Source organism: Notothenia rossii (assembly GCF_949606895.1).
Source record: "Notothenia rossii genome assembly, chromosome: 3".
Taxonomy (NCBI): Eukaryota; Metazoa; Chordata; class Actinopteri; order Perciformes; family Nototheniidae; genus Notothenia; species Notothenia rossii.
In genome coordinates, this window is record NC_136901.1 from 59,233,914 (window position 1) to 59,257,928 (window position 24,015).

Sequence of the window (24,015 nt, forward strand, 5' to 3'; positions counted from 1 at the left end):
TCCCGTTCCTGTCTAAAACACTTGAACGCGCTGTCTTTAAACAACTCTCCTGTTATCTCCATCAGAACAACCTTCTGGATCCGCACCAGCTTATGTAGCAACAATACAATTGCTACATAAGCAGTAGAGCCGAGAACCCAGTGATTATAACACAACCCCACATATTAATGTACATATGTAGTAATGTTACGTAACATTAACCAGTACCCGTACATTTTCCACCACATTTTAGCTGACTATCCGTTACTATCTTTGACCAACAAGCCTTTCTTCTGTTGCTGTTTTATACAGGCTTGTCTGATTATCAGCTGTTATTAATACTTAGGCTAAACATGTTGTTATATCAGAATAGCACAAGTTAGATTATATTGAAAATACTCCGGTACAGCAAAAGCAGCTTGTTATTGATCAGCGAGACGTCTGCGGTGGCTAAGCTATCACTGTCCAGAAACTCTTTTCAGTGCTATATTACCAAACAGTGTACATTTAAAGCTAACAAACATGTGAATTTATTGGGGAATATGTATCAGGGGACATTGCTTGTGTGACAGTCAGACAGTGAATTATTCCTCTCCAGTGGTATCTCCAGTTAACAAACGTTAGCTGAAACGCCGGTGGAGCACGGCCGTCGGCAAATGCTACTTAAATAGTGGCAAACAATGTACCACGTCACTCTGGATAACAGTATTAAAGCATAAACTGTATGTACAAAGGTGCACAGGTTGTTCAATCATGCTTCGTAAGCTTAAGAGCAACAGAAGCACGGCTCCGATATAAGACGCATCTGCATCTTTCTATTGATAGAAATATTAGACATAATGATATAATAATGATATATTATTGTGTTAAACAAAAGCCTGATAATTAAATCTCTAAACTGCAATGAAATGTAGGTAGAATTAGACTTAATAATAATAATAATAATAATAATAATAATAACATAATAATAATAATATTATTATTATTATGTTATTATTATTATTATTATTATTATTATTATTATTATTATTACACACACAGCATTTTTCACAGAAACATGAATTGTCAGGACCATCCGGCAGTCAGCCAATCAGAGCTCCTTCTGTGTGAATATTCATGAGCGGGTGCAATACCCAAAACCAGCTGTATGAGCGCTGTTCTGACACACAGAAAATACACAACTTCAGTTTTTTTGGGGGGGGGGGGGTATTTAAGCTTAGAAACACTTCTACGCTTTTAGAATTTGTATTTATTAGCAGGACACCGACCCTGTCCTGTTATTAAAAAATGTCTGGCTAATGTCGGTGTGTATTCATACCAAAAGTCCTCTTAATTAACAAAGGTGCGTGCACGCACACACACACACACACACACACACACACACACACACACACACACACACACACACACACACACACACACACACACACGCGCGTGCACGCACACACACACACACACACACACACACACACACACACACACACACACAGATACTCACTATTTGGTCTTCCCGGTTTCTTTTGGCACTGGCATTCTTATCTTTGCCTTGATGGCAAGCATAGGTATTGTTGCCAACCACCATCAATGGTTCTCCATCAAATGGGACATGTTTTATGTCCCATTATATTTTTTTAAACAAATTAAGATCTGAGAAGGACAACATCATTATTTATTTGCCTTCTTTCAGTCAACCTTTGAAATGTCTGATAGTTTAAACATAGATTATAAACTCACCTCTTTTGCCAAAACATTTTTGTCCTTCTTTGTTGATACAAATGTGTTCTTTGTTTCCTGCTCATATATGCTCAAACTATTGTTTAAATGTTCGAGACATTTAAACTGACTAAGTTGTCTGTCATCCATCCTTCCTCTTCTCAATCTTCCCGCGTCCCGCCCATCCCGACCCCGCTCCGATTACAACGAGAGTTAGAACGAGAACGTGACGTCATATTTACAATAGACAGATCCTTTCTAGCCATAACCAGAGAGAGAGGAACGATTGGGGAAGAGAGAGAGAGCAGCGAAGGGGGTGAGAGAGATGTAATACGGTTTCGTGATAAACGTTTTGTTTGATGAAACAAAGTTTTTGTCTGCACAAACACAATAGCTCACCAAAACGGTGAAATGTAATGTAAAATTAACGAAAAAATACCAGCCCACTAAATCACAACCGCTCAAACCAACTACAAACTACTACACAGGATTGGGCAGAGAAGGAGTCAGAGGAAGTTGCTCCCCCATGTGATGTAATATGACGCGTTTGACGTTAAAAAAAGCAGTTTTTAGCAGCAGAGCTCAAAACGGCTCCTTTCCCCTCTGAATTCCTGCCCTTACGTCTCGTAAAACATATCAAATCCTGCATTAACTTTTTTAATTGTAATTTTCAGGCAAGGTTCAGCATAAATCTAGTAAAAAGAAAAACCTGCAAATTTATCTTTAAGCTGAACATGACTTTGGAGATTTATAACCTCCATCTCCATCTCCACAGGATTGACACTGAACAGTTCAGCCATGTTCTTTTTCTTCATCTTGACATGAAATGATAAACAATAATAAATAAATGGTATACTGTAGGTCTAGCCTCCCTATATCTGTGTGAAAATTGTTCCATCCTCAAAAACAAAAAACTAATGCTTCTGCAGTCTAGCTGCAGCAACGGTCTACTGTCATATTACATGTCACTTGTTAGACGCTTTTATCCAAAGCGACTTACATACTCAATACTGTGGGCAATCCCCACAGGAGCAATTTGGGGTGAAGTGTCTTGCCCAGGGACCCAACGACATGCTGACTGCATTGGGGTTTGAACCTGTGACCCCCTGAGCCCAACACCAAGGCTCCATCCACTGTGCCGCATTTGTTGTAATCGGATTTTTTCTACACAGTCTGCGAGCGGCGAGCTACTGAAAAGCTGCTCGCGATCAACGTGTTGGAGACCCCTGCCCTAAATGGTCTCTTATTATGGATGGGTATTATTAGCATATTATCATTTACCCAGGGCGGGTCAATTCAGTTGTGTCTGACATGTTGTCAGGGGCCCATCATGCTGATGATGGAGTCTGTCAGTCATGCTTCCAACTAAATTAGATACTCCAGTGTGGGTGTTGTTTGTGTGTGTGAGTGTGTGTGTCAGGCATCAGTTCAATTTCAATGAAAACAAGGCAGTCGGTGGATTTCCTCCAAGTTCAAAATGAGAGCTCTGTAATTGGCTTATAGATTGCATTTTATTTCCACTTTGTCCTGACTTATTGGTTGGTTTGATTAATGCTTAACATTGTGGAAGTCAGTAGAAAGTCAGACACAACTTTTTTCTGTCATTCAGTGAGAGTCACTTCTGTTTTGAGGAGATTAATTATTAGAAGCAAAAGACAGAATATATGTAAAGAATCCGGGTATGGTTCGTTTTTTGGTTATTCCGTTTCAAAACGGAAAAACTAAAAACCGACGTTGTTCTGTCTTTAAACCAAAACGGAAAAACAGATAAATCCACATTTTGGTTTTGTTTGTATGGTTTACGGATAATCCAGTGAATGCTGGGAAAACGAGGAGAAGGCGCATGCGTGTTATTTCAATGTGTGCCAATGGCCTAGTTAAACTTCCACCAGAAAACAGTAGAAAATTGCTTTTATGATGAAGTGAGGGATTCGGCGGCTCAGCCAGCACCGCCTTCACTGTGTTTACCTTCATTAGCTTAACAGGCTTTTTTTCACGAACGAATGTGTCATACTCACTTAACGGGAAGAAACTAAGCTAACTGACGATATGAACCATTTTTACTGAAACAAAACACAAGTCTCACAAGAGGCGTCTAAATGAGCCCTGAGGGAAAAAATGCTAACGCACTTAGCAAAGAACTCTAGGTATAAATCGATCGATATACTTATCGGATCTGCACAAACAAGCTTTGCTAACATGCTGAGATTCCACAGATTTTAGAAATATAAGTATCTTCACTGAGCGGTCAGAACTCGCGACAGGGGAAGCAAAACCAGACAACACACGGCGTAGCTTTAGGTAGCAAATATAGTGAGATATGCTCACCTTTTGCTGTTATTCTGATCAAAAGTTGTGTTCAATGGCATTAAAATCTGAAAAAACACGGCTGACGGTTAATCCATAGGTTAATCCAATGTGTCTGTCTCTTTGAACAAATTATTGATAATCCATAATTCAATTTTTATGACAAAAACTGATTTTTGACAGAGTATGACAGCTTCCTGTTCTGGCTACGCTTCACTCTCACTCCTTATTTGGTAAAGTGTGTGTGTATGTGGGACTTCGCCTCGATTCCATTGGCTCTAACGGTTAAAAAGAGATGGCAATCATCAAAATCGACCAAGGGGGGCCAGAGATAGGTCAAATTCACACAAATGACCCCAGAAGTGTTTTTCTTTTGTTAAGTCTCTCTATAAAAGGTCAAATTTCACTTGTTTTGCATCAATCTTGATACAGGGTACTTATTATATGTTATAATTTGGATTCCTAAAGCTTTTATTCTACTATCCCATCATTCAAGGGTGGCTTTCACTATAAGTAATGGGTTTCTTTTGGACAGACACTATAATTTAATTTTTTTTAGTATGTTCAATCTGAATTTACTTTAAAAAAAAAAAAGAACTATTTTGATTCTGACTTTTCTACATCCAACTCACAGGTTTATCATTGCTTTGAGAATTTGTTTTATTAATTTGTATATTAATATTATCTTTGCTCAAATGCGCTTTTGCCATTAAAACTTGGTTAACATTTAATTTTTTGTCAAGAAGGATTTGTGTGAAGTTGTGCCTTCATGTCCTCTCAGACAGACTACTGCTCAGAGCGCTGCTGCTCGGCTGCTCAGTGGAACCAGCGAAAGATCCCCCATCCCATTTCACTACTGGATAACGTTTAAGATGCTCCTGTCTTTTTTATTTTTTTATATAATATCTTTAATACATTTTTCAAATACAACATGGAACACAACAGCTCAGACGTGGCATGGCAAGTTAGGTGAGTAAAAACACTGGACAGTATAGGGATCCCCAACCTCTACCATTCCCTACCAGAGGGAGAAAGGCCAAGACAAAGATAATTAGATAACAATTATTATTAAGAATAAACAAATATAGAGAAATGTATAAACAGATAAAAAGAACAGAAGAACATAGAAGCGCTTGGCTGAAGGAGAAAACCCTCGTAATATGGAAGATGAAAGTGTGCGTCCATAATAGTCCAAGTCAGCGAAGAAAGTGTCCACTGAAGAGTGAATATACGTGACATGTATTCGGGATACACTCCATTACAAGATTATGCCACAATTTCTTTGCAACATCCTTAATCCAAAACAGTAAAACATGCTTCCCAGCGACAAAGGTTAATAATTAAATATCCTCTTGTGTAAGATGTTTGTAATATGACCAACTGGAAGACCAAGTAGGAGTATGGTTTAATTCTATTAAAACACCAACAATAAAACACAGTTATTTCACCCTACACATCTGACTGAAATCATGGCATCTTTAATATAGATTCAACATCCAAATATCACATTGTATCAACACAAAACAATCTATTGCAGAGGTCCCATTTGACATTTTCATGTGAGCAGGTTTATCCTTTCGAAGTCCATTCCCCACAAGGAACGCAAAAGCCAACACAATACAGTTCTTTTTTTCAATAACCAGCACTGAGCCAAAACACTGCATACTGAAATAGATATCACCAGAGAAAATCAATAGCTTTGTGTGTTTGGTGCAATGGTCTCATCCTGTGTGGGGTCCTGTGTGCCACAGCTGCTTCACAATGGATCACTATTGATCTGATTTGTAAATAGATGAGCCTGAAATACTATTGTGTTCCCTCAATGATTGATCTGGTGAAATGCTCTCGCTCTCTGTGACAGATTGATCTCGCCTGGCTGGTACAATGGAAATAATTTAGTTGAAACAAAAGCTTGCACGCACGCACGCACGCACGCACGCACGCACGCACGCACGCACGCACGCACGCACGCACGCACGCACGCACGCACACACACACACACACACACACACACACACATACTGGGAGTGCAGCGGTGTCAGAGGCTGGTAATTTAAACAACCCCAAGGGCTGGGAATATTTATTAGCCTTGTGCTAAAAGATGCTGACATTCAGCGTTAGTGTGGGCTGGCAGGTGTGTGTGTGTGTGTGTGTGTGTGTGTGTGTGTGTGTGTGTGTGTGTGTGTGTGTGTGTGTGTGTGTGTGTGTGTGTGTGTGTGTGTGTGTGTGTGTGTGTGTGTGTGTGTGTGTGTGTGTGTGTGTGTCCATGTTCATGTGTAGGTCTACAAGTGTTGCTGGTGAAACGCAAGACGGTTTGCTTTCTGATGTGCCTCTGCAGCAGTGTCTTTTATAAGGGTCCGGGTGTCACTTGGACTACATCATGTCACTCTGCCTCACATGCAGTTCTTATGTTGGCCACTTGGGGGCACTCAAACACCGAGGGACAGTGAAGCCAAGCTAATTCAGCATGTAACCACTGCTGTGTATCAGTCCATTTACTCACAATTGGAGGTATGCGCACACATTGACACACCAAAGAGACTGAGAAAGACACACTTTTTCATTGTGCTTGTGTGTGTGTGTGTGTGTGTGTGTGTGTGTGTGTGTGTGTGTGTGTGTGTGTGTGTGTGTGTGTGTGTGTGTGTGTGTGTGTGTGTGTGTGTGTGTGTGTGTGTGTGTGTGTGTGTGTGTGTGTGTGTGTGTGTGTGTGTGTGTGTGTGCAAGCAGCAGTGTTAATGTCCAATACAGCAGCCAGGAACAAAGGCAGTACCGCTGAATGAGAAAAACGTAGAAAGATTAACATCCTCGAGTGAAATAATAAATCGGGTTTCCATAGTGTGATTGAGAGTACATTTGTACTTTGGTAGCAGAAAATTCTGCACACACATTCTGCACACATACACACACTTTCTGCTGACTGATTTTTCAGGAGAATTCACATGACCTCTGTCCGTCAGATGTCACTCAATATACAGCAGGAGAAAGGCTGCGTCATTGTTTCATGCAAGTTTTCTCCCACAGCAGATAAGGGTTAAAGTGTGGCTGCAATGGGCTCATGGATGCCGTTTGTGGCGATGCAAGAGAAATAGTACCTCCCAAACGAACAGAAAGCTCATTCCAATTTCAGTACGCAGAAGGACGTGCAGAAGGTGCCACAATCAGTCCATATTAAGCTTTTCTGTTTTTTCTTTATATTAAGAAAAAGATCTCTAAGAATGAGGCCAAAGAGGTTGGTTTGGCAGATTTGATAAACATCGCCAGATCTAATAAAGCTGCTTCTCAAGGAAACACCAAGGTGAATCAGACAGCTCTGCTCATGTGTCGGGATAATGCACATGCTCTATCAGCTCAAAAACATTTAACACATTAAATTATTTTGGTGGAAATGCAATTTAGCTGTATGTTAAAGTCATTTTGTAGGAGACATGTCACCAGAGAGGATGCCTTTACAAAACACATCTACCTTGTCCTTACACGTGTGTGTATGCATTAAAAAGTGAACAACAGTTTGTGTGTGTAATGTAAATGTGTGTTGTCAAAGCAGACAAAAAAACAAGATGACGTGCATTGATTTGTGTGGAAAGGCAGCTGGGGGATAAGAGCTTCGATGCTTCGGCATTAACAAAAAAAGTGGCTGTCAGCTGCTGGAGCGCACTGAGGATTGAGATGTAGAGTAAAGACCAGCGCTTTTCAGACCCGGCGGCAGACATACGGCTCTGGGCGGGCATTTGATTTACCAGGGCGGTGGCATTTGATTTACCAGGGCGGCGGGCCCACCCCGAAACTTACATTTCCCGGGAAATCTGAATTGTCAACGGGGGCGGGGGGGGGGGAGGGGGTACTTGAGGAGCGCACACAGGGTGGAGTGAGGTTGAGCGATGGAGAGAAAGGGAGGGAGAGAGAGAGATTGAGCGAGTCAGATAGTGTGTGCAGCGGTCTGCTTGCGCACAGAGCCGGAGTTTATGAGAGAGCCGGCTTGAGAGTCAATTTCTCTTCAAAATATAATTGATTGCCAGCCTCCCTTGTCCCTGGCTGGCTTGCTAGCTCGTTGGTAACGTAACTGATGTGCCTGCATCTGGCGCTGAGTTGCCATATTCCTTTCATGAACCACTTCCTGATATCCATTATTGCAGATAAATATAAATGATAATAGCCAAACTAACCTAGCGAGAGTAAACTGACAGGCTGCTGTGCCGCATCTCACTCAAACAGCCACATGACTCAACCCAGCGAAAAACCAGTCTCGCGCGCAGCCTTTCATTCAGTATTTCATTCAGAATTTCATAGCAAAATAAAAAAAATGATATTAAACTAATCTTTCAACATAGTTTAAAACAAAAATAAATATTAGGACAGAGCCCTACAAATAACAACCATAAACATAATAATAAAACAATTAAAATGTTGTATACAGCCCTGATTAAAACTGCGGGCCCAAATCCTGGATGGGCGGCCTGGCCCCATGGGGCCCGCCCATGACGCCGGGTCTGGCGCTTTTAATCAGCGCTAAAATCCATACACTCTCACCTTCTCTACACGCACGCACGCACGCACGCACGTACGCACGCACGCACACACACACACACACACACACACACACACACACGCACACACACACACACACACACACACACACACACACACACACACACACACACACACACACACACACACACACACACACACTTCACGTGGGCATCGAATCCCAGCTCCCGCCTGTCAACAGTCATCCTGAGCATCAGAGTTGAAAATTGGAGAGGCTAGCAGTGACACAGTCTCCATAGGGACCTGGGAGTTTTCTTCTGTTAGCTTCAGAAGCAAATGTCCTCACAAGAGCCGCGTTCACACCGGAGTACTTTTCCCACTTTAGTTCCGATATAGTTCCGAAATGTCGCGTTCACACCAAAAAGAGCCGGAACTAAAATGAGTTCATGAGAACCTTTTTGCCCCCTTTTCTCTCATGCGTGAGAAAAGAACTATATTTCTGATTGGCTCGGCGGATTGCAAACCACGCCCTGTAAAGCTAAAAAAAAGTGTTGTGAAGCCACCATTTTATTAGCATTAGCCCAGCGCAGAAACGCAGAGAGACTAACTTATGGCAACACAAAATAAAACATGGGAGCGGTGGAGATGAGGAGGTGTCGGCGTTCTGGCGATTTACTCAAGGCTTCAGTAGAAGCTGCTGGGAGTCCCAGCAGCTTCTACTGAAGCCAATCCCCAACAACCTGGGACTTCCGGCCGGGGATTTTTGGCGGCAGTATACGCCTTGAAGTTGTTTGCGGCCTGCCAGTAAACCCAAAGCAGAAGAAGAAGAAGAAGAAGAAGTGACGTCCGCGGCTTCATTTGCCTAATCCACCCCCAGGGACTTATTCCGGTGTGAACGCGATCTGTACTTAGTTCATCAGAACTAAAGAGTTCTGATGAACTAAGTTCTCATGAACCTTTGTGGGAAAAGTACTGCGGTGTGAATGCGCCTAAGGAAAGAAATGCAGGGGGATTCTTCAACGTCATTTACAGAACATTCTTTAAAATCCACAGTAATATACAATTTAGTGGTAAAGATGCAGGTGTGTTGCAACTTAATAGTATGCAGAACATTTGTCATGCATTTTGACTTGGCCAAAATAAGTTAAATGAACATGATTTGAGTTTGATATGCTAATATAAGACCATGTTATGCTGCTCTGCTTTTAGCGGAGCAGCGTGTTGGACTAAATGAAAAAAAGCGAATTAATTATTATGTATGGAATTAGCTCACCTCAACATTAGCTTTTTAGTGACAAGAGTTATAAAATTACATTCACATTCAAAATCAATTTCAGTTTAGTTGACTACTTTTCTACCTGGGTCTTATCCTACCTGGAGAAATGAAAAAGGGATAAAAGACAACATTTCTTCCACATTTTCTACTACCTTTGTGTTAACTTGAGTTCAGAATGGACCTCTTTTTTTGTTTGCAATGTGTTAATAGCACCGACTGGAAAGTTAATTGATGTTTTCTTCTTTAGAGTTCCTGTACATTTAGTTAAATGTTACACTGCATTGTGAAGGACTTCTGAGTGGTGTGAGTTTGAACATCTTTATTCCCACAAATCTGACCACTTACCAGCAGCCAATGAACATACTAAACATGCACGTCCAGCTGCTCTGTGGTGTTGTGCTTTCTAGTAACTGCTAGCATGTTAACACTGTCAGCATTTGCATGTTAGCATTTAAAAGCTTAAAGAGCCAATGTGCAAACAGACTGTAGCATCGCTGCAGGCTCCCCCATTCTCTCAAATGACCTAAACACAGAAATTAGTCAGCATTTTTCGACTTTGTTCTTTAGAGGCCTCTTTGACAGAAAGAACGTTCGTCGCCATGGGCGCGGGAAGGGGGGTGCTGAGGGCGCTGCAGCAACCCCGAGCGGCAGGCAGGGGGTGCGGAGCTCCCCTGTCTGAATTATTATTTGAAGGTTATTGCTGCTCCCGCTCTGCATAATCTGTGTAATATGTAGCCAATAAATTCCACATTGTTGGTAAAATAATATTTGGCCTGCCCCGAATGTTTTTTCTGTAGCCCCGGACAATTCTACCTCAATAATATAATACATTAACCGTGCTTTACGTGAACCTCATCAAGACACTAGAGAGGACGGAAGGACTGTAATTTCCCGTGTTCAGTGAATGCAACAGAGGCAAGACACCAGACCAATCAGAGAGTTGCATGGACATAAAAGTGTGCTTGTGTCATTCAAGCTCGGCTCTGTGTGTGTGTGTGTGTGTGTGTGTGTGTGTGTGTGTGTGTGTGTGTGTGTGTGTGTGTGTGTGTGTGTGTGTGTGTGTGTGTGTGTGTGTGTGCGGAAATAGCGCATTTTTAGTGTGTGTGAGAAAGGGAGAGAGAGAGGGAGAGACCGGTGCCAGCAGCAGGGACCGTGTTGTTAGCATCTGGTTAGCTAGCTGCACTAACGGACATACGGAGCTGTTTGTTCCACAACAAGCTGGAGGAGAGCTCTCCTCTCAGACTGAGAGACTCAGGTGAGCTAAAGGACTCTCTTGAGTGTTTAGATAGTTAACTTTAGTCTAAGTCAGGGATGGGCAACTGGCGGCCCGCGGGCCGCATGTGGCCACCGCCCTCACTTTGTGCGGCCCGCGAGTCAATTTACAAAAATATATTGGTTTCACAGTTGTAAACAAGCAAATCATTTGAACCAGACCCCACTTGCAATTAATAATATTCACCGCTAGAGGGCGCTCCCCCCAAATTCATGAGGCCTGCAGCCAAGTGTATATAGTCTTCTGTTTACCTCGCGGCTTTCCTCCGTTAGCGGGAAAAGAAACATGAGCGCCCAAAAAAGAAAACTGAACCTAGAAAACCGTCTCTTTCAGACAAAATGGGAAATAGATTATCTGTTTACAGAATTCAAAGGCAAACCTATGTGTTTGGTGTGTCTTGAAACTAAATCGGCAATGAAGGACTACAATTTAAGTCGCCACTACAGCACCCATAAAGACAAATATGAAAAGCACACAGGAGCTGCCAGAGTCGCCATCGTTGCTGACCTAAAAGGGAAAATATGCCAGCAGCAGACCTTTTTTACCAGAGCCACGACTACACAGCAATCGTCTCTCACGGCGTCTTATGCCGTTTCCCTTGAGCTTGCTAAAGCTAAGAAGCCCCTGTCTGACGGCGAAATGGTGAAGAGTTGTGCAGTCCAGATGGCTAAAGCATTCGGAGATGACAACATGGCTAAAAACGTTGAAACCGTCTCTTTGTCCCGTCGGACAGTGACACGAAGAATATTTGATATACAAAATCATGTCGAACAAAAGGTAAAACAAGTCATGCATGACTGTGCATACTTTTCCTTAGCGTTGGATGAGAGCACTGATGTGACTGATGTGAGCCAGCCAGCCATCTACACACGGGCCATTAACAGTTCATTTGAAGTGCACGAGGAGTTATTGAAACTGGCTTCTTTGCATGGCACTACCAAAGGACAAGATATTTTCGCCGCTGTTGAAAATGTTGTAAGTGCGCACAGAGGATTTCATAAGCTCTCAGCTGTTGTTACCGATGGTGCGCCAGCAATACAAGGAAAGCGCACTGGATTCGCCGGCCTCCTCCTCCAGAGTGGCGTTGACTGTCCAATACTGCACTGCATCATACATCAGGTGGGTAACATTATTGTTAGCTATTCTAATGGTTTTGAATGTGGGCATTCTTTGTAAAAAAAAAATCAGGCTAAATCAAATTTCGTTTTGATATTGCAGGAGGCTCTGTGTGCCAAATCAATGAATTTTAGCCATGTCATGGATTTAGTTACCAAGACTACTAATCTCATTCGAGGAGGGAACCGGTCTCTCAATCACAGGAAGTTTATAGCCTTTTTGGATGAAGTGAACGCCGCGTACGGTGATTTACTATGCACACAGAGATAAGGTGGATGAGCCGTGGAAAATGCTTGGAGAGGTTTTTTGCGCTACACGCAGAAATCCCTGTGTTCTTGGAGGACACCATCCAATGTGATACAAGTGCGTACTGCGCAAAACTCAGGAATACAGATTTTCTTCTGGACATGGCTTTCCTTGCGGACATTACCTCGCATCTTAATCACCTGAATATGCGGTTACAGGGAAGATGCCAAACCGTGTCGGATCTATATGCGCACATGAACGCATTTGTTACTAAACTGACTCTGTTTAAAGACGGATTTTCAGCCGACTGTCCTAATCTGGCGCACTTCCCATCATGTGAAGAGATGCGCAAAGATGCCCCCGAATGTGAGAAAACATTACCCAAGTACAGAGCCGACATAGAAACACTGCAGCAGCAGTTTAAGAAGCGCTTTCAAGATTTCCACACCATGCAGCCACGCATCGAGTTATTCACTAACCCCCTCTCGGCTGCAATCATCGAGCAGCCCCCTGAGTTGCAGCTTGAAATGTGCGAACTACAGTCAGACCCCTTTCTAGCAAAGCGCCAGGAGAGGGGAATTTCCTTTTGGAGACTGCTACCCGAGTGCCGCTTTCCACTCCTCAGGGATTTTGCGCTCTCAATGGCCAGCATGTTTGGCAGCACTTACATCTGCGAGAGCAACTTCTCTATGATGAAGCACATCAAGTCAAGGGAGAGAAACAGACTGACAGATGAGACACTGTTCCATCTCATGCAAATCGGATGTACAAATGTTGATATTGACATTCAGTCTATTGTGCAGCAGCAGGAGAGGCCACAAGTATCTCATTAAGATGTATAGCTTACTGATCCAGCTGTGGGTGAAGTTCAGAAAAATGCATATGTTCTTGGTTTTATGTATGGAATGTGAGGGAAGCATAGAAACACAATACAAAGATGAATATTCGTTGTTAAACTCAGTGTTGGTGTTTGGTACAATAAACATTTATTGCCTATATATATTTAGTTATTTTCATTAAATTAGTAGCTAAAGTTGGCTATTTAAATGTTGTGGATATAGTATCCTGCCGATGGAAGTGAATGGTCACGAAGTGGCCCTCTGGTAGTGAGGACATTTTTTTGTTGGCCCTCACTATCCTCAAAGTTGCCCATCCCTGGTCTAAGTTATCTCAGTGGGCAGTTTAGTGCAGTCCAGTGCAGTCCATCTGCAGTGCAGTCCATCAGTCCATCAGTCCATCTCGAGCCCAATAGCCCAATAGAGCCCAATATATCAACAGCCCCACCAAAAAGATTTTCCACCAGCCGCCACTGCTTGTTTAGTATTTTTCATTGCTGGTTTTAGTTGGTTTCCCTTTAGGTAACCTATATTTTTATCTTCTTTTTCAACACATCTTCACACAAAATAGCCAAAGAATTACACTTTAGATAAAGATGTTCTCAATGTTGTTATTGAATGAGACAACTGAGTTCATACAGCGGTTCAATGTGGCGTTTTACTCATATTTAGAAATATCCATACAGATTTAACCAGTCACAGACACAAATGCATTACAAAATACAGTTAATGATCAAACAGTGAGTTATACAAAAAACAATAATAGCATAAATAAAAACACATTTAAATCATATATGTGCAGACAAATTGAGTCTCAACAGTTTGTGCTAGCCCTCAACATTTGACTTGTCTCAAACCAAGGCATTTTCATCACATATAGCTTACTAGGGCTGTAACGATACACTAAACTCACGATACGATACACGATATTCAGCTCACGATACGATATATATCACGATATTCACCCAACGATACGATTTGATACGATTCGATATAATTCGATACACTTACATCATTTTCTGAAAGATTTTAAAGGGACAGTGTGATTTTTGTGAGATCTTGTGAGTGTTCCATTGTTTTGGATTGAATTAATTCAACTGAAAAATGAAAGCATCGATTATACAATATATGGCTCTGACTAGACAGAGTCTAAAGCTTGCAAATGCTGGACAAAATGAATCAAAAGATGTGGTGAGAAAATGTGTTTCATTTATTGAAACGCAAACAGTGCAAACTGTAGCTTACAAGCCTTTGAAACGTAAGCACATAAAGTGCAGTATCACAATGGACAATTAATAGGTGCAGCAGGTGGCCTGTTCTGAACAGATTCTTTTACAGCATTTTTAGCTTAACACAGAATATGAGGAAGCCAATAATTCAAGTCACTAAGAACAACATTTAATGTAAAATGTACCTGCCAATAATTCAAGTAACTAAGAACAACATTTAATGTAAAATGTACCGGCCAATAATTCAAGTCACTAAGAACAACATTTAATGTCAAATGTACCTGCCAATAATTCAAGTAACTAAGAACAACATTTAATGTAAAATGTACCTGCCAATAATTCAAGTAACTAAGAACAACATTTAATGTAAAATGTACCGGCCAATAATTCAAGTCACTAAGAACGACATTTAATGTAAAATGTACCTGCCAATAATTCAAGTAACTAAGAACAACATTTAATGTAAAATGTACCTGCCAATAATTCAAGTAACTAAGAACAACATTTAATGTAAAATGTACCTGCCAATAATTCAAGTAACTAAGAACAACATTTAATGTAAAATGTACCTGCCAATAATTCAAGTCACTAAGAACAACATTTAATGTAAAATGTACCTGCCAATAATTCAAGTAACTAAGAACAACATTTAATGTAAAATGTACCTGCCAATAATTCAAGTCCACTCCAAAGGAGTAACATTGAAGCCAAAAACACTAAACAGGCTCCTTTCTACATAACTGCATCTACATTCTACTCAGATTTTTGTTCAGGAATATAATCTGATCAACGTGGTCTGGGAGAAGTGCACTTCTCTGAGCAGTGACGTTATCTCCGGCGGTAGAGAAGACCCTCTCCGAGGAGACACTAGTGCCAGGGATGCACAGGTACCTTTTAGCAAGGTGTGGCAAGAGTGGATACTCATACTGGTGCTCCTTCCACCAGACCAGTGGATCTTCTTTCACTTCCAAGAGATCTGCCTGCTTGTAGCGGGTCATCTGCTCCTTGGCCTGCTTCTCTTGGGTATTTGTCTTGGGTTGTGCTCCACCACCGTATCGTTCACCACCAAGAAGGGCAGCCAGTGGACAAGACGGCTTTGGATTCCCGGGTGGAGGATGCTGACCTTCAAATAAATAAACAATAAAAACAAAAACACATTATTTATAGTTAATCACATTCCATAATTCCTACTCAGAGGTTCAGACAACAGTGTGCTTCACTGGATAACAATGGGTGATACTGACCTTGACTGCTCTCTCCTTCCTTGAATCGCACACCATCATCTACATTCTCTTCTTCGGATGCCATCCCTTCATCAGCGCTACCATCAAATGTTCCTGTGCCCTCTTCGACCACACTCCAAAGTGACAACTAAATGAAATAGGTCAACATGAAATGAAATTCATGAGCTTTCACTGTAATAAATCTTTTAATTAGTGTATTTAAAATCTATGCCTTTAAAACTGTTAACATTATAGTATTTATGCTTTTTAAACAATTTAATATTTATGCATTTTAAACAGTTAACGTTGTAGGATTTGCCTTTTAAACTTTGAACAATGTGTTATTTAGGCCTATGCTTACTCTCACCAGGATATGTTACATAGGATACAAGGCCAAGGGTTAAACCTAGCAGTACCATCATTTCCTTACCTCTGAGTCTGATGGCATTGGCTGAGCCTGAGCCTCTGCAATCAGTCCATCAAAAACTTCCTGTCTTTGGTTCTCAGTCAGGAAGGGAAGACTTTTGAATCTTGGATCCATTGCTGAACATGCATGGAGAGTTGCCTTGAGGTCGATGTACCTCTTCTGAAGATCCCCAGACATGGCAGCCTTCATCTCTTTTATGACAACAGATTCACCTTCGATCGGTTTCAGTCCATTGATCAGTGTGTCCTGGAGGGGTGCGATGACTGACAGCGTTGGGGTCTTCTCCTTGGACATGTACTGTGTAGCCTCCTTCATGGGCTTCAGCGCGCTGACTACTTCTTCAGCTGTTGTCACGTCTGACTCAGTCAGTGTGCATAGATCCTTCTCGGTCTTCCTCACCTCACTCGAGAGCAGGGCTGCACAGATGGCCGGTTGTTGCTCAATTAATCTTTCCAGCATGTCGTGTGCACTGTTCCACCTGTAGTTAAATAAAAGTAAGAAACTTTATTTATAGATTTATTTAAATTTATTTATTAATGACAAAATAAATTTGTAATAAAAACAAAATAAACAATTGAAAAGTAACTACGCACAAACCTTGTAACCACGTCAGTCATCAGCTTGTGCTCTGGTAGTTGTAGAAGCCTCTGTTTCTGTTTCAGCATGTGGTTGGCTGTGGTGCTTCGTCTGAAGAAGTTCACAATGCGTCTCACTCTTCCCAACAGGCGTGCGACTGCTGTGATTTTGAGGGCACGTTGTGCAGCCAGATTTAGGGTGTGTGCGTAGCATTTGACGTGAAGTGTGAACGCTGCCTCCTCAGCTGCTAAAGTCATATTTGAAGCGTTGTCAGTGACAATTACTTGATCCTTTTCTGTGATTTCCCACTCAGCGAGGGCCTTTCTTAGATGTTCTGCCAGGTTGTGTCCGGTGTGACTCTCGGGCATGTCCCTGGTTTGTAATACATATGTAACAAGCTCCCATTCCTCGTTAATAAAGTGGGCCGTGATGGTGACATATGCTTCAGTTGTTCGCGAGGTCCACCCGTCGCACGTCAGGGCAACTCTCTCTGCTTTGCCCAGGGAGGCTTTGACGTGTGCCTTTGTCTGAGCATACAGCCTGGGAACGCAAACCTTGGTGAGGTGTTGGCGGGTTGGAACAGGATAGCGGGGCTCCATCGCGTTCACCATGCGCCGAAAGCCTATGTCTTCCACCACGGAATAAGGTCTCAAATCCTGACAAATAAAGTAGGCAATGGACTCTGTAATCTTCTGCGACCTTGGAGAAGTAGATGGGAACTTGTGGGAACAACCGCCATTGCTGTCCAGCACGGTTTGTTTTGGGTCACGCCGCGTTCGCAGCTTCTTGAGTTCCCCAGTTAGCATTACCTTGTCCGGGTGGTGACGTTGTAGGTGGGTTCGTAGGTTAGTGGTATTTCCAGAGTATTTCACGTTTGTGTGACACAGCTTGCAAACCGCCATAGTTTTATCTAAATTGTCGCTTTCCTTCTTCTTTTTAAAGCCAAAGTGCTCCCACACATCTGCTTTTAAGCACGAAGGTGCTGGGTTAATGTTTGCCGCCATTCTCCTGAACCGCTTCGCACTCACTGCGAGAAGAAGACACCGGCGTCTGAAATGCTCTACAGCGACACTAGCGGCTCGGCTGGCTGACGTAATCGCTCTTCATGCAAAGCGAACGGGGGGGGGATGGGCAGCGAGCAGAGTGCCAGGCGGAACACGGGGGATTTGAATGGGACTTAATGTATCGATACCCGCGCTGAAATATCGATACTTTCTCGGGAAACAAAATATCGATATATATCGCAGGATCGATTAAATTGCACAGCCCTATAGCTTACCCCCATGTTCAATTGCAATACATTTAGCTATGATGTCCTCACATGTCAATACACACAATTCATTGGAGATCTTTACTTTTACAAGACATTTTGCAACACCAGTTTGTCTTTCTGGAACAAAGTGGACCTGCACAAATTATACCATTTCATGGTTTGGATCTTCCCCTCCGTCCTCTGATGACCCTCCAGACTGAGAGACAACAAAAGGCTATAAGATAAGATGGATCTTTATTGATGCCCATAGGGAACAGGTGTTAGCATGCAACAACAAAATATATTTAAATGGGAAGGTAGCAGTGCGGGTGAAAGTCATATGTGCATACAGTGAAAATAATGTTAACTATAAGTTATAAAAATAACTCCTGATACATTTTGTTAAATATTTGTAACCCAAGTTCTTTTGTGTCTGATAAATCTGTATTCTTATCATCATAGAAAACTGTGTTGTCTCTTACTGCTACCTGTAATATAGCAAAGGTCATGGATTTTATCAGAATACATTTTTTTTTTTTTTAATAAGTAAAACAATCCCTGCATGTTTATGTTGTACCATTTCATGTTGTTGATCTGTTCTTTCATCATCTGCATCCATCTCTACCTCATCGTCACTCTGAGAGACAGAACATTTGAAATCAAATTAATTCAATAAAAAAAGAGGGGCTATTCCTGAGACAGGCATCATAAAAACAGCATTCAAACAGGATACAAAGACAGTATGACGGACGAACGATGACCTTGTGGCAATGCACAGTGGCAATGCATTAAAAAAAAAATCAGTGACCAAGTAGCAGAGTCATAGTTAAGTCCACCAGTGAGTCCAATTTCTTAAGTCTGTGGATCAGTCAATGCAAAAAACTACCATTTCATGATGTGGATCCTCCCCTTTGTCATCTGATGTCCCGCCAGAATGGTGATCAGCCTGAGTTAAAGCAAAAGGCTACAAAATAACTATCCTGATAATATGATTTTAATGAATCTAACACAACATCATCGTCACTGTAATACATTATACTCTCACCCACCATTCGATATTCATTTGAAGCTTCATCACTGGATGAGTCAGTCTGTAAATTGATAAAATCACACAGCTGTAACAGACATTTATACACACATTGATTGTGGGCATTTTAATTTGGCATCTCAGCAAAAAGCTAGGGTTGGTTTATACTGTATATGTCTCAGCTTTTTTAGAGTCAATATTGATTTTATATGTTTTATAACGTAATTGACATATTGCCCTACTGCTATCAAAATAGGAATAATAGCAGTATACACGAAGTGAATCTATACATGTACATCTAAAAAACGTTTCAAAATGTTGTAGTATACTCTGCTATAATTCGTTGAATAGAGTAATGTGAGACAAAAACCACCAAATGACATACGTCTTATGGCAGTTAATATATAATATACTTATTGGCAGTTCATCCCGTTCGTCCAATATGAAGAGACCTGTCACAAGTTGTGCCTCCATACGGGTCCTCCGGTACCGTTTTGTATTCCTGGGAATATCTACCTAAATCTGACAAATATCTTTTGTACATTCTCAGGTTTTCTCTCTTTTTGTGAATGAAAATCAAAATTAAAGAACTTTCTCCAGGCACGGATTATTCTGCCGCTGAGGGTAGCTGGTGAGTGGTGACGTGCGCGTGCCCAACTTTCGCCTCGCGCTTGCCGCTTCTCTAGCGTTGCTAGGATACAGACCACAGTGCCAACTGCAATCTCCGGATTGTAATCACTTTGTTGCCACTACTTAGAGCTACTTTTGAACACAAAAATGTACGGGCTCTATGAATTTAGCAATGATACAATCGAAGTTGGCCGGTTAAATTTAATTGAGGGGGAGTACGATCCTGAATTGGACAAGGAGTATCTTGTCTGGTGGCCCCAAAATGGGAAAAAGATGGCTTGCACTGCGAAAGTGTTATCAACTGGCGGTACGTTTGCATATTTAAATAGATCATACATGTACAGCTTATCATTATTATTATTAACAGTAATAATTTACCCCAGCGCAGCAGCAGCCAACCGCTGACCGTTGCTACCCGAAAAATATGGCAGCACATTTCAGCCAATCAGCGTACTCAGGTCTGTTAAATGAAAGGCGCTCTATAATCCGTTCTAAAGTTATTATTAAAAATGAAAAATAGTGTTTTTTATCTAAGAAAGTGTCGCCCATAGGAAACAATAATTAGTAAAAATATACTTATATTCTTCAGAAAGATGATATCAAAAAAGCAGCCCTCCATAGTTCATTATCCTTCAGGTATAGCTCTCAGTTTCAAAAAGGTTGCAGACCCCTGGTATAAAATATGCCCCCATCCCCCCCACCTTCCACAGCCCCACCTAAAATATGTTTCACCAGCTGCCACTAATAAATAGTCTAAATCACCTGGCTACATAGGTATTATCAGCTAAGTATCATAAGTATACTAATGGGTGGAGCATGACCATATGTTATATTTTCCTATACAGAGTATCATTACCAACATATTGTCATGTAAGCAGACAATGTGACTCACATACAAATGTTGATGTACCATATATATATATATATATATATGGATTGTACAAAGTAATAGGCTGAATATCTTTGTTGCTTCCAATAGATGACAAAGGTGCACTCCTCAAGATGAGGAGGTAAGGTAAAGAACCTTTGGAACAATCCGGGCCGATGGGAAAAGGCAAGAGGGCAAAGAAAAGGAGGCCTTTTCTGGAGGAGGACGACGTGAAACAGTCAGAGGTGAGTTATTCAAAATCGAAACACCACCACTTTATGAAGATACAAACACAACCACACACAAAAACAAATATTTATATATGTTGTTGTCGGTTCTCAGGAGAGACCAAGCAAAAAACCAAGGCCGGAGTCATCGTCATCCACAGACATTATCCAAAAATATAAGGATCTTCAGAAGGTACAGTATGTATCTGTTTTATACTAAGTCCAAAGTGCAGAGACCTAAATGTACCTAAACTGTGCAATACATACCTGGCTGCTAAATCCTCAAAACACAAGTACATTTATTTAGAACTAACTTTCCACACTGGCTTTTAAACCTAACCTTCTTTTTTTTTAATGGTGTGCTTTTTGATAGGCCCAAGAGGTGAACAAAAATAGTTACCAGAGGACGTTGGAGGAAAGGGTTGCTGCACTGGAGAGGGAGAATTATTCCCTCAGGAATGCTTTGAGCATCATTGAAGGTATGTTGATTTAACTGTGCTTGAGTAAAAGTAGAAGTACTCAGATCATGTAGTAAAAGTAGAAGTACTCAGATCTTGTAGTAAAAGTAGAAGTACTCAGATCTTGTTCTTGAGTAAAAGTTGAATGCTCAGGTCTTGTACTTGAGTAAAAGTAGAAGTACTCAGATCTTTTTCTTGATTAAAAGTAGAAGTACTCAGATCTTGTACTTGAGTAAAAGGAGAAGTACTCAGATCTGGTACTTGAGTAAAAGTAGAAGCACATAGATCTTGTACTTGAGTGAAAGTAGAAGTACTCAGATCTTGTACCTGAGTAAAAGTAGAAGTACTCAGATCTGGTACTTGAGAAAAAGTAGAAGTACTCAGATCTTGTACTTGAGTAAAAGTAGAAGTACCAGAGTGTAGGAATACTCTGTTACAGTAAAAGTCCTGCATTCAAAATGTTCCTCAAGTAAAAGTAGAAAAGTATTATCATCAAAATATAGTGAAAGTAGCGACAGTAAAAGTAGTCATTGTGTAGATTGGTCCATTTCAGAATAATAGATATGATATGTTTTATAATGATTGATCATGAAAGTGTTCTCAAAGCTGGTAAAGGTGCAGCTAGTTTGAATGACTTTGCATACCGCAGGGTAGCTTGTGGATTTACTCCAGGTGGAACTAAAGTCTGATTTAACACTTGATTATATTTCACATCATTCATCCACATCAGTAAAGTAACTAAAGGTATTAAATGCATGTAGTAAAAGCACACCATTTACCTCTGAATTGTAGAGGAGTAGAAGTACAAAGTAGCAAAACATTGAAATACTTAAGTAAAGTACAAGTATCTCAAAATTGTGCCCAAGTATAGTACTTGTTGAGTTAATGAACTTAGTTACTTTACACCATGTGGCTATAAAGATAGAAAGACTAAACCTTGCACAGAGGCATGAAAATGCATTTTCAAAATGTTCAACAGTGCTGCCAAAATTATAAACTGACTGCTACACAATTAAAATAAATGCTTTTATATTTTTCTATTAGATGTGACTCTTTAGCGTTTCTGTTATTATTACAACTGCTGCTTTAGTTGTTCTGACTGCTAAAATCATCTGTTATTCCTAAATTTAAAGCCGATTTTCCGTTGGGTGGGGTGGTCGGGGGGCTTGGATCCTTGTCACCTTTTTCATACCTGATGAGTTTGCATCCCTGCTGTCTACCTGACTGTCTGTCTGTTTTTGTAATTTGTCTCTTCATCTGTTAATTCCCCTTTTCTTTATTTCTTTCTCTCTTTAGGTGAAGTTAAATCTGTCTTCAAAGAGAAGACAGAGGCGGAGATCAAGGGCTACATACGCCAGAAACTCTCCAATTAGGCGAAGATCCTCAAAAGGAAAACATTTTTAAAAAATCAATTTGTCCGGCCACGTTAGGCCATTATGTTTTTTCATGCAATATTGTATGTTCGGTAGTATAAATAAAAAATGTTAATACATGTAAATACATGTTGAGTCCATGTATTATTTGTATTTGCCTCAGTCCATTATTTTTATTTGATATAGCCTACCATTGTAGATTCTACAGTATCTACAGTTTGGTACTGGTGTGACACAAATACAAGAATATATGTATTTACCATGGTAATTGTTATGGTGCCAGGGGTAGTGGGTTATCAAGCCCTCCAACAGCCATATGAAATGTTACCATAGTACTCGTACCATAGTACTATGGTATATTTACCACGGTACATGTACCACAGTATTTTTTGACAGATAGTACCATGGTATATTTTATAGTACCATGGTATTTGTTCCATAGCACATAGTAATGTACCATGGTACATACCATAGTTTGTACCATGGTACAATCTGTCAAAAATACCATTGTACATGTACCATGGTAAATATACCATGGTACTTTGGTACAAGTACTATGGTAAAATTTCTTATGGGAAAATAGCACTTTACCCCTGCCTATATGCCGTGAGCTGATTATCGAGCCTTCATTGTAACAGTCGCGGGTGTACTGTGTGTTTGCGTGTGGGGAGTGCTTTTGTGCGTGCTCTATAGTGCCCGTAATAGTGTTCACTGGAGTCCAGCACCTCAGGACCCCCACTCAAAATACCTTCCCGCGCCTCTGTTCGTCGCTGTCTAGGTAATGAGGTAATTTAATCTGTTTCCTGTTCATTCAGTTGTGAGCGGGCTACAAACATTTTCATGAATTCCTCCTAACGTTACAGGAAGATTATAACGAATTTTATAACGTCTTGACGCCAATTTTACATAATTGTTCCTGTTATACCATCATTATTCTGCAATATTTGAAATCAGGATAATTTTGTATCATTAATTCAAATGCAATTAACAGGTAAGATGAGCCTGTGGGTAAGTTGGCCCACCCCCTTTATATAGGGAAGTGTGCACATTTGTTGTAATTTGTCACAGATCTGGGTGAGGGTTCACAGAACGTGAGGACTGGTGGTTGCTCTCTTCCTGTGGAGCAGAACACTCTGTAGAGCCGAAGCAACTGTCTGAGGCAGGCTGTGTTGGAGGAGAGATTAATAATACATAGACCGAGGAATTTAATCATTCAAATGGAATGCAGGGATCATGTTTTATCATTGGGAGATGTCCAGTTTGGCCTATGGTCCATGACTGTGCATCACTGCTTACAGTTTGGGTAGGCTTAGTAATTATTTATGTATACAAATGTACCTGTCTGACGTGCTGAGTAAATGGATGTGTAGTGCATGTGACTCTCAGGCCACGTTTACACAGAGACGAAAACGAAACTTAGTCGATATCAAAAAAGTCTTCCGTCCATACGGAATCGGCTCAAGAAACGTGTCCGTCCACACGAGACTGCTCAAC

The 24,015-nt window shown here is 41.0% G+C and overlaps 2 protein-coding genes across 2 annotated transcripts; one reads left to right on the forward strand and one right to left on the reverse strand.

The window, feature by feature from the left end:
* Positions 1-10,883: 10,883 nt before the first annotated feature.
* On the forward strand, positions 10,884-22,610 carry LOC307033646 (uncharacterized protein). The gene is made up of 5 exons (XM_079672171.1): positions 10,884-11,015; positions 20,575-20,708; positions 20,806-20,883; positions 21,064-21,169; positions 22,445-22,610. Exons 2-5 carry the CDS (start codon positions 20,640-20,642, stop codon positions 22,519-22,521), a joined length of 330 nt encoding a protein of 109 aa, XP_079528297.1. The 5' UTR covers positions 10,884-11,015; positions 20,575-20,639; the 3' UTR covers positions 22,522-22,610.
* LOC307033872 (E3 SUMO-protein ligase ZBED1-like) lies at positions 14,002-16,447 on the reverse strand. The gene is made up of 3 exons (XM_079672506.1): positions 16,114-16,447; positions 15,705-15,831; positions 14,002-15,583 (listed from the first exon to the last, which is right to left on the reverse strand). Exons 1-3 carry the CDS (start codon positions 16,423-16,425, stop codon positions 15,207-15,209), a joined length of 816 nt encoding a protein of 271 aa, XP_079528632.1. The 5' UTR covers positions 16,426-16,447; the 3' UTR covers positions 14,002-15,206.
* Positions 22,611-24,015: the final 1,405 nt, after the last annotated feature.